Source organism: Mustela lutreola, chromosome 5 (genome assembly GCF_030435805.1).
Source record: "Mustela lutreola isolate mMusLut2 chromosome 5, mMusLut2.pri, whole genome shotgun sequence".
NCBI lineage: Eukaryota > Metazoa > Chordata > Mammalia > Carnivora > Mustelidae > Mustela > Mustela lutreola.
The window spans coordinates 50,830,825-50,850,644 of NC_081294.1; the positions used below are offsets into that span (position 1 = coordinate 50,830,825).

General features: G+C 46.9%; 1 protein-coding gene across 4 annotated transcripts in view; it reads right to left on the reverse strand.

Moving 5' to 3' along the window:
- CCNJL (cyclin J like) overlaps positions 1-15,412 on the reverse strand; it is a 55,422-nt gene extending 40,010 nt beyond the window's left edge. Inside the window, exons 1-2 of one of the 4 annotated variants that reach the window (XM_059174204.1) lie at positions 15,316-15,412; positions 14,437-14,551 (exon numbers count right to left, since the gene is read on the reverse strand). In XM_059174204.1, the coding sequence (XP_059030187.1) occupies positions 14,437-14,495 (59 nt within the window). In that variant the 5' untranslated portion in view covers positions 14,496-14,551; positions 15,316-15,412. Of the gene's footprint in view, positions 1-14,436; positions 14,552-14,947; positions 15,171-15,315 lie in introns of those variants that run through there. The other 3 variants (XM_059174207.1, XM_059174203.1, XM_059174205.1) reach the window with 3 other exon arrangements.
- Between the last annotated feature and the right edge of the window lie 4,408 nt (positions 15,413-19,820).

A 19,820-nucleotide genomic window follows, 5' to 3' on the forward strand; every position in this document is an offset into this window, starting at 1 on the left:
TGCATGGGTGGTTCTCTATAACAGGTCCAACCCTGGATCAATCTTCCCTCCTGGGTCTCCATTCCTAAGTGGTGGCCTCAATAGCTCATCACATGACACTTTCAGGTCCCTTCCTCAATTTTCAGACTCCTTCTAATGGATCCTCTGGCACCCTGACCCAACCACGGAGCCCAAAACAGGTTAAGAGGGTAAGCATGACCACGACCCCTGAGTCTCTCCAGCTTCCCCTGCTGACGTACCGCTCAGGATTTTTGCCACTGTGGTCAGCTGATCACAGGTACTGGACTCTTCTGAGAATTCACAGAAAAATTAAGGCTTCCCCCTGTACTAAGTTGGGTAATCTCTCCCCAAAATCCCTATCTACCCACAACCTCAGAATGTGACCTTTTTTGGGAAATAGGGTCTTGACCCAGTTACAACAAGGTTGTACTAGATTAGAGTGGGCTCACAATGACTGGTTTCCTCATGAGAACAGAAAACGGAGACACACAGACATACAGAGAAAGACTGGGCAGTGAGAGATGCAGGAGAAGACCAGGTGAAGATGGAGACCAAGAATGCACAAACGCAGCGACAAGCCAAGGAGCACCAAGAGGCAAGGAAGGATCCTCCCCGAGAATCTCTGGTAGGAGCACAGTCCTGCAGACACCTTGATTTTGAACTTCTAGCCTCCAGAACTGTGAGAGAATAAAATTCTACTGCTTTCCACCACCCAGCCTGAGGCAGCCTAGTGGTCTAGTGAATTCATTTCCAGACTTATCGTCGTCTCAGATTTCCCGGGGACATAGCAGGACACCCACCTGGGCTCTACATGTGCTTCATGTGAGCCTGATGCTTGACTACAAGCTCCGTGAAGGTAGAGAACATAGTTGTGTTCACCACTTCTATTCCCAGGAGATGGTACTGCTTGGCATGTCATCAGCTTTTAAACAATGTATGTTGAATCCAAGAATGAACACAAGATAGGCAGAAGGAGAAGCAGGCTTTCTGCTGAGCAGGGAGCCCGATGTGGGGCTTGACCCCAGGACCCCGGGATCATGGCCTGAGCTGAAGGCAGACGCTTACTCACCTGAGCCACCCAGGCATCCCAACTGGTCTTTTTTTAAAGCAACATTAATAATCAATGAGAGAATGTGCACCAAGCATTTAACAGCATCTGGCCTATCACAAGCACCCAAAACACATCAACTCCCTTAACTAAAGTAAGTCTTTAAAGAAGAAACCGAAATTAGCACACGCTAGGAGGAGCTTTCTTTTCTTTTCTTTTCTTTTTTTTTTAAAGATTTTATTTATTTATTTGACAGACAGAGATCACAAGTAGGCAGAGGCAGGCAGACAGAGAGGGGGAAGCAGGCTCCCTGCTGACCAGAGAGGCCGATGTGGGGCTCGATTCCAGGACCCTGAGATCATGACCTGAGCCGAAGGCAGAGGCTTTAACCCACTGAGCCACCCAGGCACTCCCAGAGAAAGAGCTTTCCAAGAACCATGTTCACTGTGAAAAAAGCCAATCAGGCACAGCAATGGAAAAATACTTTGTTCCAACTAGTAAGAAACTTGAAACCCTTCCCTCCTTTTGCTAACTGGTCCTTTGACTCTATTTCCTAAAACTCTCGTCTCCCCACTTCCTGCCCTAGCTCAGATGCCATTTCTTTGGATCATCACCAACGATGAAGACACAGGTCTCCAAGGCCAAGGCCATTTCCCAGTGATCTAGCACTCCCCTCCTCTTAGCACTCTGAGCACTCATGGGATACATCTGCACATTTGGGAGCCCCACCTCCCCAGAGCCAAAGCTTCTGGTCTCTCTCCCTCCCCTCCCCTACTCACTAGACTGCCCTTCGCAGGTCACTGAGTGGCCATCACACACTGCCCTGGGCTCTGGGAGATGAACTTCCTCCACCTCCCTCCACCTCCCTCCGCCTAGCAAGCTTCTGCTTATTCTTTGAACCCAGCCCAAACTGCACCTCCTCTTTGAAGCTTTTCACACATCTCTAGGCAACGAGGTATCACCATCTGTACAGCCGTTAACAAGGTGAGCTCTGGAGCCAGGCTGTGTACCTTCCAATCCCAGCTCTGCCATCTTCTTAGCTGTACGGCCTTAGGTAAGTCATTTAACTAGCTACACTTAAGGATGTCTCAGCTGTAAAAAGGGGATAATTATAGTACATACTAGAGGGGGCTGCTGAGGACTTGGGTTGTGGAAGGGAGTATTTGTCAAGCAAGCACCCATAAATGTGGACTATTGTTACACTACTGTTGGGGATCCCCAGGACATGGCTGAGTCTACCCTGGCAGAGCCCCCTATAGGTCTACAGGCTGTATTTGGGGCTCAGTAAATGCTGAATAAAGAGGCTATCTGCCAATGAGGTCATGGAGATGGCCCAAGGAAATCGGCCAGAATTCTGCCTTCCCCAGACTCATGGTCTAGAAAGGTTACCTGTGGCCCCTAGGCTTTCTCCCTTCTCACCAGAGTGCTAAAATCCCTTCCTCCCCAAATAGGCCTCCAGGGAGGTTCCTGACACCTAGGAAGATGTCCCTAGTGGCCTGACAAAAATGCCCCCCAGAAACCACTTCATGGCCAATCCCATGCAAAATGAACCCCGAAGAGTTAAGGGATAATGGAGTATGATGCCTACAACTCGGTTCTTTTTTTTTTTAAGATTTTATTTATTTATTTATTTGACAGACAGAGATCACAAGTAGGCAGAGAGGCAGGCAGAGAGAGAGGAGGAAGCCGACTCCCTGCTGAGCAGAGAGCCCCACTTGGGGCTTGATCCCAGGATTCTGGGATCATGACTTGAGCCGAAGGCAGAGAACTCACTGAGCCACCCAGGCGCCCCATGCAACTCGGTTCTAGAAGAAAAAATGAATAAAGATGGAAGGAGAGAAGGGTAAGGCAAACATGTTAAATAAAATGTTCACAATTTTTGTACCATGCTGGCAACTCTTCTGTAAGTCTGGTATTATTTCAAAACAGAAAATGAGCTCCAAAGGAGATACTGACAAGAGATATCAACTCAGAGGGGTGCCTGAGTGGCTCAGTGGGTTAAAGCCTCTGCCTTCGGCTCGGGTCATGATCCCAGGGTCCTGGGATCAAGCCCCGCATCGCGCTCTCTGCTCAGTGGGGAGCCTGCTTACTCCTCTCTCTCTGCCTGTTTGTGATCTCTCTCTGTCAAATAAATAAATAAAATCTTAAAAAAAAAAAAAAAAAAAAGAGAGATATCAACTCAGAGCCAAGCGCTTTAGGCCACTAACCCGCACATTCTCAGATCGCTTGAAGGGAAGTTCATGTTACGCCATCGCTGACTTCAAGGCTGGCTGCCGTTCTCCTGCCATCCTAAGACTCCAGACAGCATGTCCACGGTTTTCAAGTCCCAGCTCTCCCACTTAAGAGGGAAACCCTGGCTGAGCATTTAAGCTCTCAGAGGCCTCTTCTCTACCAGCAGGATGGAGTTACTGGGAGCCATGCTACCCACCCCATAAGCCTGTTTCAACAGTGAAGTCCGGGAAGACAATGGGTAGGCTGTAGGGCAGAGACTCCAGATAAGCATCCCTGATGTGCAACAGTCACTCTGCTTGGAACTGAAGAGACATAGCCCCAGACTGCCCTGACGGGCTTGCTCTTTTTGGGGGGAAGCTGGTTCTAAATCAAATATTCCCCTTAAGAACTGTGTAATTGCAAACCATGCTGAGCAATGAAGGAATAACACGGGGTGGTCTGAGAATGCAATAAGGGGCCCAGGCCCAACCTCGTCGGGGAGTCAGGGAAGGCTTCTCTGAGAAGTGCTGTTTGAGCCGACAGCTTGACAGCAAGCAGGCTACAACATACTCAAATCCCACAAAAGTAGGAAAGTATAGGAAACAAACTGTGAACCGTGAACTCAAGTTAAATGATACCATGAGGAAGTAACAGGCCAAATCAAAGGTAGGGGCCATTTATCAGAACAAATGACCTGGCTTCTCCAAAAGTCAACATTACAGGAAAAAAAATGTTTTTAAGGGACTTGGGCAGGGAGGGTGGGCAGGGAGGCCACAGCAAATAAAAAACTTAGGAGTAATTAAAAAAAAAAATTCTTTTTTTATTGGTGGGGGGCAGAGGGAGAGGGAATCCTAAGTAGATCCATCACTGAATGCAGAGCCCATGGTGGGGCTTGATCCCACAACCCCAAGATTATGACCTGAGCCAAAATCAAGAGTCGGACGCTCAACAGACTGAGCCACCCTGGCACCCCAAGAGTTAATTTTTTTTAAGAAATGTAATATGTGGACCTTATCTGGATAATGTTTTGAATAAACCAATGATTAAAGCCATTTTTGAGACCCGTAGAGAAGGTAAATACGGACCGGACAGTAATGGATTATCAGTGATTGTCGTTGATTTTGTTAGGTGTGATAATGGCATGGTTGTTACATTAAAAAAAAAAAAGTCTGTTACCAGATATTTATGGGTAAACTGACATGCTGTCTGAAGCAGAGATGAAACAAGTACTAAGCCTGGTGGAGGGTACATGCGGATTCATTTTACTCTGTTCTCTACTTTTGTGTATCTTTAAAAATCTCTATCCTAAAAAATTAAAACAGAGGGACACTCCAGAGTCAGACATGCTCTGAGTTGTCAGGGTTTTTCACAGTGATCAGAAAACCAGCAGTGTTTATGTGCCAAGCTGTCTTCCATAATGTCATACCTCATGGGCCCCCCATATTTTAGTGTACTAGACCAATCACAGTAAAACCAATTCCTTTCTGATGGGTATTTAGGTTCTTTCCAACTTTTCCTTACAGTCACTGCATCTAGTTTCTGATGCTTCTCTTTCAATGACCCTCCCTGCCCATCCTTGTAGCCTCAGCCCACACACCCAAGTCACTGCCCAGTTATTTCTGGATTGGGTAGCTCGTGATACAGTGTGGATGTCTGTATCCCAAAGAATGCCCAGCCTCTGGCTCTGCCTGCTCCTGTGACCTCCAAGAGAGCCAAACCTCAGGACAATGCAAATTTGGCCTCAAGAAGGATTCAATTTCTAAGGAACTGCTCCTTGGGGGCCAGTGGCACCACACACGGAGTGGTCTAAGAAGGAGCACAGTGCATTTTCCAGCCAAGGTAGGAGAGGACCTCAACAGCCCTCACCCAGACTGACACGTGCCCCAGGCTGGTTCCCTCTGCAGACGGGGCTCCCCAGGTCCTGGGAATATCTATTTAGAGTTCCCTTCTCACTCCCCTCCAGAGCTTCTTCCACTCTGGGTTCCCATTCCTTTCAAACACAGCCAGGAGACACCCTCTGACCTATCCAAAGGGCATTGATTTTTTTTTTTTTTTTAATAAAATCCAATACTTAGGTCTCGCAAGGCTGCTAGGAAGCAGGCACTCTCTCACACCATTGGTAGAAGTGCAAACAGACACAATCTTTCAGGAAATTTATTAATGGGCAATGTGCCTTCTTAACATTTTACCCTGTCACCAACAATTTCATTTTAGGAATTTATTCCCAAGACCATACCCACAGACAGACTAGGATCACCACCACGGTGCAATTTATAATCAAATGTACACTAGGGAGTGCCTCAAACAAAGACTTGTGTTATACACATAAACAAATGGAGTATTACTCAGCAGGAAAAAAATAAACTCCTAACAGACACAACAACAGGGATGGACCTCAGACACATTATGCAAAATAGAAAAAGGCAGACAGGAAAGAGTCCATGCAGGTAACTACATTTACATGAAACTCCAGGAAAGACAAATACAATCCACAAACAGCAGACCATAGCCTGGGACTGGGGAACAGGATGGAGAGTGACTGACTGAGAAGAAGCACACTGGAGCTTTCCAGGTTGATGGCAATGCTCTGTATTTTTTGGTTATGCTTATATCTTTTTTTTTTTTTAAGGATTTTTTTAAAAAAAAGATTTTATTTGTTTATTTGACACTGAGTGAACACAAGTAGGTAGAGAGGCAGGCAGAGAGAGAGAGGAGAAGCAAGCTCCCCACTGAGAAGAGAGCCCGATACAGGGCTTGATCCCAGAACCCTGAGACCATGACCTGAGCCAAAGGCAAAGGCTTAACCCAGTGAGCAACCCAGGTGCCCCTTTAACGATTTTCTTTTCAAGTTCATTTATTTAAACAATCTTAATAGCCAAAGTGGGGCTCGAACTCATGACCCAGAGATCAAGAACCACATACTCTACCAACTGAGCCAGCTAGGTGCTCTGGCACTGTTCTGTATCTTGAATATGGTGGTAGTTACATGACTGCATACATTTACCCAAACTCACCGTGCACTGTAAACTGAATGTACTCTTAAGATCTGTACATCTTACTGCAGACTGTAACTCAGTTTTAACTCAAAATGAGTAATAACTCCACCTAAATATCCAAGAAGGAGATGAGCCAACCAAATTCCTGTGTATCCACACAATTAAACACAATGCATGACATCGTAGAAAAATAGTTAATGACATAAAAAGTTATTCAATGTATACAGTTAAGAAAGAAAAAAATTAAGTTCTAGAAATATATTATACAATGGCTTATTTTTAAAGATTTTATTTATTTGAAAGAGAAAGAAATCATGAGCAGGGGAGAGGGACAGAGGGAGAAGCAGGCTCCCCTCTAAGCAGGGAGCCAAATGGAGGGCTCTGGGATCATGACCTGAGCAAAGGCAGATGTTTAATTGACTGAACCACTCGGGCATCCCTACAGTGCATTTTGTAAGATGAAATATATATATTTAGATTAAAAATGACCAAAAAGAAATATCTCAGCCATTTATTCAATAAAAATTTATTAGTATCTATTATATAACTGAGCAGAAAAGACAGAAAAAAAAAAATCCGTCCTCATCATGTAGATTCTGTTCACTGGTTTCACAGATAAAATCTGAATTATTACAAAATATACATTAAAAAAATCAAATGGTACAAGAAGTGTAAATTTTACTACACCTGTGTTAGAAAACACACACACACACACACACACAGAGGTGTTCTTGTTTATGCAGAGAATAACTCTGGAAGGATTCACAAGAAGCTGGGATCAGTGGTACCTTTTAGAAAGGGAGACCAGTGCAACGGAACAGGGTGGAAAGAAGCCTATACACTATCTACCCCCTTTTCTTTTTTCAAGATTTTATTTGAGAGAGGGAGTGTGTGTGTGTGTGTGAGAGAGAGAGAGATAGAGAGCATGAGTAGGAGGAGGGGAGAGGGAGAGAAAAGCAGACTCCCTGCTAAGCAAGGGTCCTAATCCAGGACCCCAGGATCATGACCTGAGCCCAGCGCAGCCACTCAACACACAACTGAGCCACCCAGGCGCCCCACTATCTACCGTTTTGTGTAGCTTAATTTTTGTTACCATGTTCTCATATTAATTATTCTAAATAAGCACAATCACTTGTTTCTACTTTTTTTTGCTAGTGTCCAATAACCAGGAATTGGGTACAGAAGAATGATACAGAAATGTGGGCATGATACACTGTGAAATGAACAGAGTGTTTAGAGACAAGCCCGCCCCCCCCCGCTCTTACCAAAAAAACAAAACACAGAAAACAAAATAAAATGCATGATGATGATGACATCCACACAAAGGAAGAGAAGAACCTAACCCAAAGTTTCAACAGAGATTACTTCCAAGTGCTGGGACTGGAGGAGGAACTTGACTTTCTTCTGCTTGCTTTTATTTGTTTTTGCAGTCTCCTAAACAAACAAGCAAAAAAACCCCACCCCACTGTGTGTGTGTGTGTGTGTGTGTGTGTGTACCCGGTTTAAGAACTTTAAAAAAACAAAAAGAGAGAAAACTGCAGACCCACAGTGTCACCTGCCAGGTGCTCAGACATACGAGAGAATCGTTGGCTGCGCTCGCTTTACCCAAGGGGGTGTGTGGTTTAGGAAGACAAAGAACAAGTCAAGGGCAGAGGCACAGGGCCAGCTCAAAGCCTGAAACGTCCTCCCTCACTTGGCACAGGCTTCCTCAGTCAGCTGGGGCACCTGCCAACCCCTGCCCCACCCCAAAATCCATGAGGCCCCAAAGGCTGACTGAGTACGCCCATATCCATGTATTTTCTCTGGGACACCTGGGAGGCAGGTGTCACACCATCCTGACGGGCAGGCGAAAGGAAGACTCCAAAATAATGTGCTTCTTCCACAGGTAAGGTGCAGTGAGACCAAGCCTCAGGTGAGTGTTGTGGGCCCACTGAGCACGCCATTTCCCAATCCGTCTTCCATCCTCTCTATACAACCCAGGGGTGGGGGAGTGGGGGAAGCCCAATTACCCTTGTCAACAGTGCTGCAGGGAAGTCTGTTTATACTAAAAGCCTCACCTCGCCCTCCAGGAAGGGGCCCTAAGGGCCAACAGCTTAGGATCTCCCTTGAAGACCACAACCGTAGGCAGCTCTGTCAGTAGGTAAGGGTTTATCCAAACCAGCCAATGGGGTCTGACGGGCTTAAATGACACATTTCTGGAACTAAGCTGGGCAGACACATCTTGTGGCCAGTGTCAAGAGCATTTGGTATTATTGGTAGATCTAGTCTGGGCTCCTGATTTGGGAAGAATTCACTCCTGGGTGTGCAGAAGCCCCAAAGGAGGGGAGGGGAATAGAAAAACCAATGAGGGCGTGACCCAGTCAAACTGCGGAGCAGGGACTTGGATCAACACTTTCTATGAAAAGTCAAATGTCGGCCTTGCAGTGGGGAAGTTTAAGGAATTAAGGGAGAAGAATGAGTGGAAGAAAAAAAACAACCACGGACATTGGAAGAGATACATTAAAGGATGTGATGCTTTAGAAGCCACTAGAAAACGATGTGGCTTTAACTCAGGGGCAGGGGAGCTGGGGTGAGATTCTCCCACCTCCAGCTGTCAGAGTTCAGGTCAGAGAAGCCCTGGAGGCATTCCTCCCCTGCCCTGACAAGTCAGAACACCACCATGTCCACCCCAGGGACATGTAACAGCAGAGGCCAAACCGCTTCAAGGTGAGAAGCATCACCCACAGGTGAGGGGCCAGGACCAAATAAGGAAGGCCCCGGCCGGGCAATCAGCCCTTCCAAGGCCCAGGGCAAGGCCAAAGCCCAGGACTGCTAGCTTCTCAGCATGGTTGAAAGAAAACCCAACATGGAGAGTCATCATCACACCGACTGAAACCCAAAGCCTATGGTGCCATGGACGGCAGAGCCTGGATGGTCTTGTGCCATGGATTTCCAATCTTTGTTAAAATGGATGATTTTGTAAATGCACAAGCTTTGATACAATGATCTGTTTGCTCTCAACAATTACTCACACCCTCTGAGTGTGGTAGTTACCCATCTGTAAAAACAAGGTCAATGCCAGCGCTCGGGGTCAATGCTTGGGGAGCAGAGCACGCTCGGCACACCACCGGAAACAGTGAGTGTTCAACAGACAGTAGCCGCCAAGATTATCATCACTAAACATCATTTTTCTTGATGGTGTATAGGAAGAGCTTTGTATAAATTTAGTCACAGATCAGTAAAAATGTCCTCTGTCAGTCTACTGGCTCATGAAACGTGTCTCGGACAGGTAAAGTTCTCTAAGGACACAATGAGGCAAGCTTCAGGAAGTAGGCTGACTGGAGGTCTGGGGCAGGCCAAGAAGACCCCCAAGATATCATATGACCCCGACCCTAGGAGGTGAAAAGGATGGAGGGAGCCTCTGGCACACAGGTTCCCCAGGGTCCCGAAGATAAAGCTATGAGATTATGCCAGGTAGGGCTTGTCCACATGGCTTTGGGAGGGTGGGGGTCTTAAATTTTAAACTTAAGGTGGGTTCCTCTTTTGGGGAAAAAAGAAAAGGTGGCTCTCAGTTTTTTTTTTTTTTAATATTTTATTCGAGAGAATGAGCAAGAGCAAGAAACCACAAGCAGAGGAGAGCAGAAGGCTCCCTGCTGGGTAGGGAACCTGATGTGAGGCTTGATCCCAGGACCCAGGGATCATGACCTGAGCCAAAGGCAGATGTTTAACTGACTGAGCCACCCAGGTGCCCCAGGTTTTAATGGGCTCTCAGCTTTAAACTGAATACTCATGGGGATATATACACTTGGTTATGGGGAAACATCACCAACAGCCTCACTGTCACCATTGGCCTTGCAGTGGGGAAGTTTAAGGAATTAAGGGAGAAGAATGAGTGGAAGAAAAAAACCACCACGGACATTGAAAGAGACACATTAAAGGATGTGATGCTTTAAAAGTGAGGATCTGTTCCCTGCCTCGTGCTCACTGAAGTTCAAGGGCACAGGTGTTACAAGAAAGAAACCTGACCACCACTGCCACCCCCACCCCAGTACCGGCTGGCAGCCCAACCCCCAGCAGGAAGGAGCTGGAGAAAGGGGTTCTAGATCGGTTCCAGCAGAAGCAATAGAGCCAGGAAGGATGACAAAGGGAGGAATTTAAGGCTGAGCATGGGAATAAAGTAGCTAGAGAGGGAGACATTTCTCCAGAGGGATGTGGGCGGGAGGAGGGTTCCATTCTCCCCCACATGGTCAGGATGCTTTAGGCTAACTGCTTAGATTTTGCTGATGGTGTCTAGCTGTCAGGTCCCAAGGACGTGACTTTTGGCAAACTGAAGGCTTTCCCAGCCTCAACCCCCTGCCACCCAAAAGCCCAATGGGATAATGATGCCTTTCTTCATAAGGATTACCTGTCACACTTGTGAAGCCTTCCGAGGGTGGTCACAAGCCCCAGGCCTTACTCTGACCACACGCTACGTGAAAGCAGTGATCAATGTGAACACTGAGCTTCACATTTAACAATCATTAAGTGGAAAGACACAGTGCCTGTCATGTGACATATCTCCCAAGTTCTCAGGTCCTCACTCGCTCCTAACATTCCTATAAAATATCCTAAAGGAGGGGCGCCTGGGTGGTTCAGTCGTTCAGCATCTGCCTTCAGCTCAGGTCATGGTCCCAGTGTCCTGGGTCGAGCCCCACATCAGGCTGCTTGCTCCGCGGGAAGCCTGCTTCTCCCTCTCTCACTCCCCCGCTTGTGTTCCCTCTCTCGCTCTGCCTGTCTCTCTGACAATTAAATAAATAAAATCTTTTTTTTTTAAATCCCAAAGGAGATTCATTCTTCTTGCCACTCTGCTCAGATCAGGGAGACTCTATTCTGGATACTGACACTGGCACTGAACAAGACAGACACAGGCCAATTCCTGCAGAACATACATTCTAGTGCAGGGGATAAGATAATCAACAGAAAATAAAGAAAGCCAGGTACTGGCAAATACTATAAAGGAAAGAAATCAGGATGATTTGATGGAGAGACACAGAGAACAGTAAAAGAGGAATACAGACTTCAAGTACAGGGAACAGCCAGTGCGCAAAGGCCCGGAGACGCTGAAAAAGCTGGACTCATTCAAGGAAGAGAAAGGAGGTCAGTATGCGAAGGAGGAGGAGACAAGGTCGGAGAGCGGGCCAGGGCCCAACGTGTCAGGTACTACAGGCAGAGGTCACTGTGAGTGCAACAGGATGACAGTGGAGGTCTTTAAGCAGGGAACCGACACGATCTAAGTTCGGGTGGTAGTGGGGAGAATGGACAATGGGGCCAGGTTCCAAGTTTTGAGAAGTTAAACAAGTGGCTCAGAGTCTGACCATGGTAACTAGTTCGCATCCAACACCACAGTTCACTTCCACAGGGTCACATTTTGCACGCGCTAGTACAATGTTATTCTGGAATCGCACATCTGACAAAGTGGGGCTCCCATTATCTCTGTGATCAGCCTTGCTTCCTACATCTGTCAGGGAGCAGAACCGCGCCTGGTTCAATGACTGACAATTCAACAGCACACGAGCAAACGTGCTCTGTGTTCACCTGGCAACATGTGACAAACAACGAGGGTCGACTAAGTGCCGGACACTTGCGAAGTTGTCCTACAGCATTAGAAACGTATTACTGGGATAGACGCCTACCAAAAAATTACTCTGGGGAAAATTAAAGGCCAGCCCTCATTCCTTAAGAAAGGTGAGAGGCTGGTGTGGGTTCCCCCTAGTCCTCACTTTTCTCTGCAAACTCTCCATAAAGCCAAATTGTCTCAAGGGACGTCTGTTTCTTTGAGCAGAGAGAAGAAATAAAGAAGAAAAATAGTTAATATATTGAGGAAGTAGGACACCATAGCCAAAGAAACGTGGGATTTGCCCTTAAAAGACCCCGGGCATCAACCCCTGGGTGAGGCTTCTATTTCTAACCTGTAAAATCTGGACATATGTGTCCTTGCTGAGGTGGGTAGCCCGTAAGAAATTACCATGGCACCACAGTGTGGCTGAGGCACAGTTAACAGGGGACTGTCAGCCCCTGCTCCTCTGAGCGGCTGGAAGGCTCGTATGAAACATGGGGGGGTTCCTCAGGTAACTGAGCTAGTTCAGTTGATGCTGCTCGCAGAAAGCCTTCCTGCATCAAAGGGACAAATCAAGGACAGTCATTGCTCCCAAGATCTGAGCAGAACTGACTACACTCAAGCCTATGAGAGACAAGGAAGCCCAGTTTCCATGGCAGTTCTCACTACTTCACTTAGCCACCAGCTCTGGGAAAGAACCAAGACTAGACTGCCTGGTATACCAACAGCTATCCCTGCTTTCTACCTGACCACCAAGACCCGGATTCCTTCTCCAGATGACCAGAATGGGCTGCACCCTGGTCATTCTGCCCTCCCAGAAGAGGACCAAAGGAAGCAGAAAAAAACTACAGCCTGGGGAACCAAGGTCAGACAGAGGTAGATTAATAGGTACAGGAAAAAAAGTTAGTAATAATAATAATGGAAAACAGCCACTCCCTCCTTGAGGGGAAAAAACCCTCAACAGCTGGTGACTTTTTTTTTTTTTTTAAGATTTTATTTATTTATTTGACAGAGAGATCACAACCAGGCAGAAAGGCAGGCAGAGAGAGAGGGACAAGCAGGCTCCCTGCTGAGCAGAGAACCCAAGGTGGGGCTCGATCCCAGGACCCTGAGCAGAAGGCAGAGGCTTAATCCACTGAGCCATCCAGATGCCCCAACAGCTGGTGACTTTTTAAGCAGAACTCCATAGACAATGGATACAAATGCACTGGTTGTGGGACCTGTCTGTGTAGGGACCCAGGTACCCCACAAGGAAGACCTCTCCCTCCCTATATTGGGCTGAATAGTATCTACCTATGTCCCCAAATTCATGTCCACCTATAATCTCTGTAGGTGGTCCTATTTGGAAAGAGGGTCTTTTCAGACGTAATTAATTAAGATGAGGTCTTACTGGATTAAAGTGGACCCTATTCCAATGAGTGGTGGTCTTACAAGGAGAGAAAACAGGCAGACACATAAACAGAACTCCCTGTGACAACCAAACTCACTGGAATGACGCATCTGCAAGTCAAGGAACTCCAAGGATTAGGATGGCCCCGCCAACACCTTGATTTTGGATTCCTAGACTCCAGAATTGTGAGAGAACACAGTTCTGTTGTTTTAAGTCCCCTTGTCACAGCAGCCCTAGAAAACCAATACACAGGGGGCACCTGCGTGGCTCAGGTCATGATCTCAGGGTCCTACATGGAGCCCCTCATCAGGTTCCCTGTTCACTGGGTCTGCCTTTCCTCTCTCCCCTGCTCATGCACGCTCTCTCTCTCTGTCAAATAAATAGATAAAATCTCAAGAAAGAAAGAAAGAAAGAAAACCAACACACTCCTCTATTTCACACCTGTTCCCCATACCACCCTTCCCAGTCTCAGCCCAGAAACAGGAGGCAAGACACACAGGCCATGCCACCAACCTCGGAAGTTCTACCTTCTCCGTGCCCATCAGCACTTCTCCCTTTAAGGTGAGGGGAGTGAGTGTAGGGATCACATTTCAGCTGCCCCCAGAGGCAAACTGGCAGGGGGAGGGGAGTGTCTGTTTACTCCCTAGATTCTCCCAGTTCTGCAACCTCTCTTTTAGACTAGTGTTTCTTCAATTTTATTCAGTCCCATCCCAGAGATTTTTTTTTTTTGAGGGGGGCATAACTATATATACCACGTACTTTCATTTACCTATCATTTCTTTACATCGAGTCACAACTTTTTCTATCTTAAACTGCTACATCGTTACAACCAATGGGAATCATTACCATCTAGCCTACGCAGAACTTGCTAGATATACATTTTTAAATTTCACATTAAAATAAATACACAGCCTTTTTTTTTTTTTTTTTTTTAACGCACTGTTTAAAATTACCTCAGCTGTCAATACTATGGGAAACGCAGCTTTAAGGAGTTTAGTGACTATCTCCGTTGAGCCGTCTGGGTTCTTAATAAGTAAGACCAGTTAAAACTCTCCAAATCTCGAATGTCTCCCCCCACGACACTCCGGGAGAAGGGGAAGGGCAGGACGAAGGCAAGGCACCGGGAGTTTGAGCACCTACGCGGGACGACGTGAGGACATCGAATCGAGACCCCATTAAATGCCCAGCCCCACGACCGCGGCGGGGAGGAACTGACCTTCTCGCGCAGGGTGCAGTGGACGTCCGAGGCGACGCGCCCTTCCCACCACGGCTCATCCATCATCGGGTTTGCAGCGCAGCGATCCGACGCTACCGGGCCCTCAGGGCGCACCCTGTGTGGACACGGCAACTCGAGCAGCCGCAGCACGCCCCCTTCCCCGGCTCCGACCCCCGGCACCCCTACCCTAGCTCGTCCCCAGCTGCGGCCCGAACGGGCGCCCATTCCTGCCCCGCTCGGCGGAGCTGGTGGTCGCCTCCGGTCCCGGCGAGGGTACGGTGCCCCTCTGCCCTCTGCTCGCGGGAGCCGGAGCGACCTGGAGCTGTGCAACAACTGGCAGAATTTTTATCTTCCTTTTTGCAAAAGTTGCAGAGAAAGTTGTCGGCTCCGGTAGGTCGCCCGAGGCTGGGGCTCCGGCAGCGGCCACCGGCTCGCCGTCCCCCACTCCTCCCCCGCCGCCCAGCCTTTGTCCTGCTCCCACATCCTGCCCTAGAGCCGGGGCGAAACTCACGCATCCCTCTTCGGCCGTGGGGGGCTGCGGGCGCCAGGCCCCTATCAGGGCCGAGCCGGCGGTGCCCTCGGGTGCCTGCACGCGTCAGGGCGGACGAGCGGGGCTCTCCGCCGCCGCTTCCGCAGCCCCGCTCGCCCCCGCCGCCGCGCCCCTGTGTGCGCTCGGGTCCCGCCGCGGCTCGCAGCCTCCCGGCCGCCGGGGGCCTCCCTCCCTCGCTGGGGGAATTGGGGGCCGGGCGTCGCGCATGCGCCGCCGGCCCGCACCCCCGCGGGGCGGGGGGCTGGGAATTGGAGTCTTTTCTTTCGCCAGGGCTGGCTCCGCTTCCTGCCCGCCCTCCTCCCCTGCCTGGGTGGAAAGCTTCCTCTCACCTTCGCGGAGTCTCTGGGTGGCCTCCCGGGCGCCTCGTGGGCTTGCACGCGGAGCGCAGGGACCGCAGCGCCACCTGCGCGCACCACGCGTGAAACGCGCGGGCAGGATGCCCCCAGAAAGTTCTGTCTCCCGCGTGCTTCTCTGTAGCCAGCCTTACGTAGGTTTTTTTTCTTTCTTTCCCCTAAACTTGTCCTGCTATCCGGAGGTAGATTCCCAAACGGACAGTTCCCACGAAAGCTCGAGAAAAGCCACTCTTGGTTATCCACGAGTCCTTAATTCTAAAGGAGGATCAGTATACCAACTGGTATTTATCAGGTTCCTGCAGAGTGTAGATCTCGTCTTAGGTTGGAGGAAAACCTGTCTTTTGGAAGGGTAAGGTGGATGGAAAGCATTGTTATTTTAATTCAGCTGATTGTTTTCGGAAAGGCACTCCCATGAATCAGCTGATCTATTGGCTCATCTGTGAGCTGTCCTGTTGGCTGACTTTTGTGTGTGTGTGTGTGTGTGTGTGTGTTACTTTTGGAGAGTTACATATGTGTTTCAAATACACCTACAAAGTGTATGTTTTTTGCCAAGTTCCTCACACACTCTGAGGCTGGGAACCTTCTTCTGTAAAATGGGAATAAAAATTGCACCAGCCTGCTGGAGATAATGTATTATCACATAAGATAATTCGTGTAAAAGGATAATGGCCATGACAAGTATAAAAAAACGAACAACAGGGACGCCTGGGTGGCTCAGTTGGTTAAGCAGCTGCCTTTGGCTCAGGTCATGATCCCAGCGTCCTGGGATCGAGTCCCACATCGGGCTCCTTGCTCAGCAGGGAGCCTGCTTCTCCCTCTGCCTCTGTCTGCCATTCTGTCTGCCTGTGCTCGCTCTCTCCCTCTCTCTCTCTGATAAATAAATAAAATCTTAAAAAAAAAAAAAAAAAGAACAACAACAACAACAAAAAATAGGCATGCCTAAAGAATCTTTAGTTTCTGATTTCCCGCAAGCACATAAGCTACCTGGAAAAAAATTTTTAAGTCAGCATTGATAAGCTTCAACTGGAGCTTAAAGAGCAGTTTTTTTTTTTTTTTTAATATTTTATTTATTTATTTGAGAGAGAGACAGTGAGAGAGAACATGAGTGAGGAGAAGGTCAGAGAGAGAAGCAGACTCCCCATGGAGCTGGGAGCCTGATGCGGGACTCGATCCCAGGAATCCAGGATCATGACCTGAGCCGAAGGCAGTCGTCCAACCAACTGAGCCACCCAGGCGTCCCTTAAAGAGCAGTTTTAATGTAACACATATATTTATTGTAGTATAATATATATGTAATATATATGTGTGTGTGTATATATACATATATGTGTATGTATATATATGATATATATATATATGCTCTTGTGAAAGTATAAGATACCTAGGAATAAATTTACTGTTAAGTGCAGGCTGTTAATGAAAAAATTAGAAAAGTTGAAACATAATAAGAAAGGTTTGGAGAAATAGAAGGAGGTGAAAATACTGACTTGACTCAAATTAACTTTTTTTTTTTTTTTTAAGTGGGCTCTGTGCCCAGCGTGGGGCCACCCTGGGCCTTGAACTCAGAGTCCTGAGCTGAAAGCCTGAGCTGAAATCAAGAGTCTGATGCTCAACCAACTGAGCAACTCAGATGCCCCTCAAGTTAGTTCTTTTAATAAAATTCTAATGATTACAGATAGATAGCGGTGGGTGAGGGAGGACACATAACACTTTTTCTAAGACTCAAAGGGAAAAATATCTGTGAAGAAAAACTAAGAATCTTAGAGCATATTGCCAAGCTGCAATTGTAATAGTGTGGTGTTGGTACAACAATGGGCAGGTAAGCATCAGTGGAATAATTGAAGTCAAGATGCGTATACAAGATATTTAAGTATCATCCTTAAATAAGTGTGGCATTTCACTTTTGTGGGGAAAAGGATAAATTCTTCAATAAATTAGGCTGGGGAAATTAGTAACTATAGAGATTTATTTAAGCCATCTCCAAGGTAAATATAAGAACCTGTCAAATGACTAAAAAAATTTAGTGACAAGTTTGATGTCCTTTATTCAAGGGAAGACAGTCCATGGGTGGGGGGCGGGGGGTGGGTGGGGGGGTGGGAAGACAGTGCCTCACCAGCAGCGGAGCTGTCTTCTGAAGGGATCTGAGGCAAAAACAAGTTTTCCAGGATGTTAGAAAAGGCAATACAGAAGCAGGGTATGATTGGTTCAGTAGGAGGATGGGGATTTCCTTAGAAGGCTAGCCGGTCCTGGAATTTTCTAAGGTAAGGTAAACTAGCTAAAGCTAATTTGGAGATTCATGATTAGTGTATGTAGGTTTCCCTGCCAGGTGTTTCCGGAAGAGTGCCGTCTGACTTAGGTTTGGGTTTGTGATGTGGAACAGGTCACTAGGGTAGCCTCCATTTTATGGGTCCCTACCTATAAATTAGCTTTATCAAGCCCAAAGTACTACAAGCAAACAACAACAAAATCACAAGACAATTAAGAGAAAACATAGGTGAATTATTTCAGAGGAGAAAGCCCAGATACAAAGCACAGGAAGAAACCAAAGGATGAGTATATATATTTGAATGAGTGTGCAAGACTTAGACATGTCGAGTATCACTGAAAAGGCAAATGACAAATTGGAGAAAATGTTTTTAACAAACGTGACTTAAGTTTGTCTTACTACTATTTGGACCTCTTGTAAATCAGTACTACGTGAAACACTAACACCAAAATTCAGAAATGGATGAACAGGCATGCCGTGAAAGAAGAAATTCAAATGGATTAGTATCATTTTGAAAATGTTCATACTCACTAGCAAAGACACTACAAAAAAAAAATTTTAGGGGTTCCTGGGCGGCTCAGTTGGTTAAGCATCTGCCTTCGGCTCAGGTTATGATCCTAGGGTCCTGGGATGGAGCCCACATTGGGCTCTCTGCTCAGCAGAAAATCTGCTTCTCCCTCCCTCTGCCTCTTCCCCAGTCACACCCTCTCTCAAATAAATAAATAAAATCTTAAAAAAAAATTTTTTTTAAGAAACCGTGTGGTAGGGCGCCTGGGTGGCTCAGTGGGTTAAGCCACTGCCTTCGGCTCAGGTCATGATCTCAGGGTCCTGGGATCGAGTCCCGCATCGGGCTCTCTGCTCAGCAGGGAGTCTGCTTCCTCCTCTCTCTCTCTCTGCCTGCCTCTGCCTATTTGTGATCTCTCTCTGTTGAATAAATAAATAAAATCTTAAAAAAAAAAAAAAAAAAAAAAAAAGAAACCGTGTGGTACATCCTTGTTGAGGATTTTTAGAAACACAACGTGTAAATTTGACAAATGTAACTGTTGTTGGGAATATAAATTAACACCCTCTTACTAAAAGATAAAACTCAAAAAAATTTAAATGTATCCTTTGACCTAACTATTCCACTTCTGGAAATTTATTTTAATAATTAATTTAAAGATTGTATTTATTTGACTGATATAGAACGCACAAGTTGGGGAGCAGCAGGCAGAGGGAGAACTAGGCTCCCCACTGAGCAAGGAGTCCAATGCAGGACTCGATGTCAGGACTGTGGGATCATGACCTGAGCTGAAGGAGAAGCTTGACCAACTGAGCCACCCAGGCATCCCTGGAAATTTATTTAAAAAGAAAGAAGCAGATGAGTACAAAGGTTTGTTTACAGGGAGTTTTATCACATTTTTTTTCTATTGTACCAAACTATTAGAACAGGGACTGGTGAAACACATACACAAAAGAAACTGAAGAATATCTGTAAAAATATTAACTATAATCAGAGTGGTGGGATTATGGGAAATTTTCTTTTGCTTTTTATTCTAGGACATCTGTATTTTCTTTTTTTTTAAGATTTTATTTATTTATTTGACAGAGATCACAAGCAGGAAGAGAGGCAGGCAGAGAGAGAGGAGGAAGCCGGCTCCCTGCTGAGCAGAGAGCCCGATGTGGGGCTCCATCCCAGGACCCTGCGATCATGACCTGAGCTGAAGGCAGAGGCTTAACCCACTGAGCCACCCAGGTGCCCCAACATCTGTATTTTCTAACTTTTCTACAAGAAACATGTATTACTTTTATAATCAGAAAAAAAAGCCAATTTTTTAAAAAAGGATTTTATTTGTTTAGAGGGAAAGACCGAGCAAGGCAGAGGGAGAGAGAGGGAGAAGCAGACTCCCTGTTGAGCGGGGAGCCCCATGCAGGACTCAGTCCCAGGACCCCAAGATCACGGCCTGAGCCGAAGGCAGACGTGTAACCAACTGAACCACTCAGGTGCCCCATCAATGTTTTTTGTTTTTTTTTTTAAATGACATGATGTCCTTGCTCACTGGTGGGGCCTTCCACTGAATAACAAGTCACGGTATCATTTGGCTTTTTGTCGGTGTTGCTGTTGTTCCTTCCTCATAGCTGCATTATCATCTCTCTATGCAGGGTCCACCAAATGAAGAAAGGCCTTGATGATTCACTAGCTTGGACTCCTCTTTTCCAGAATGTCCGCTCTCCT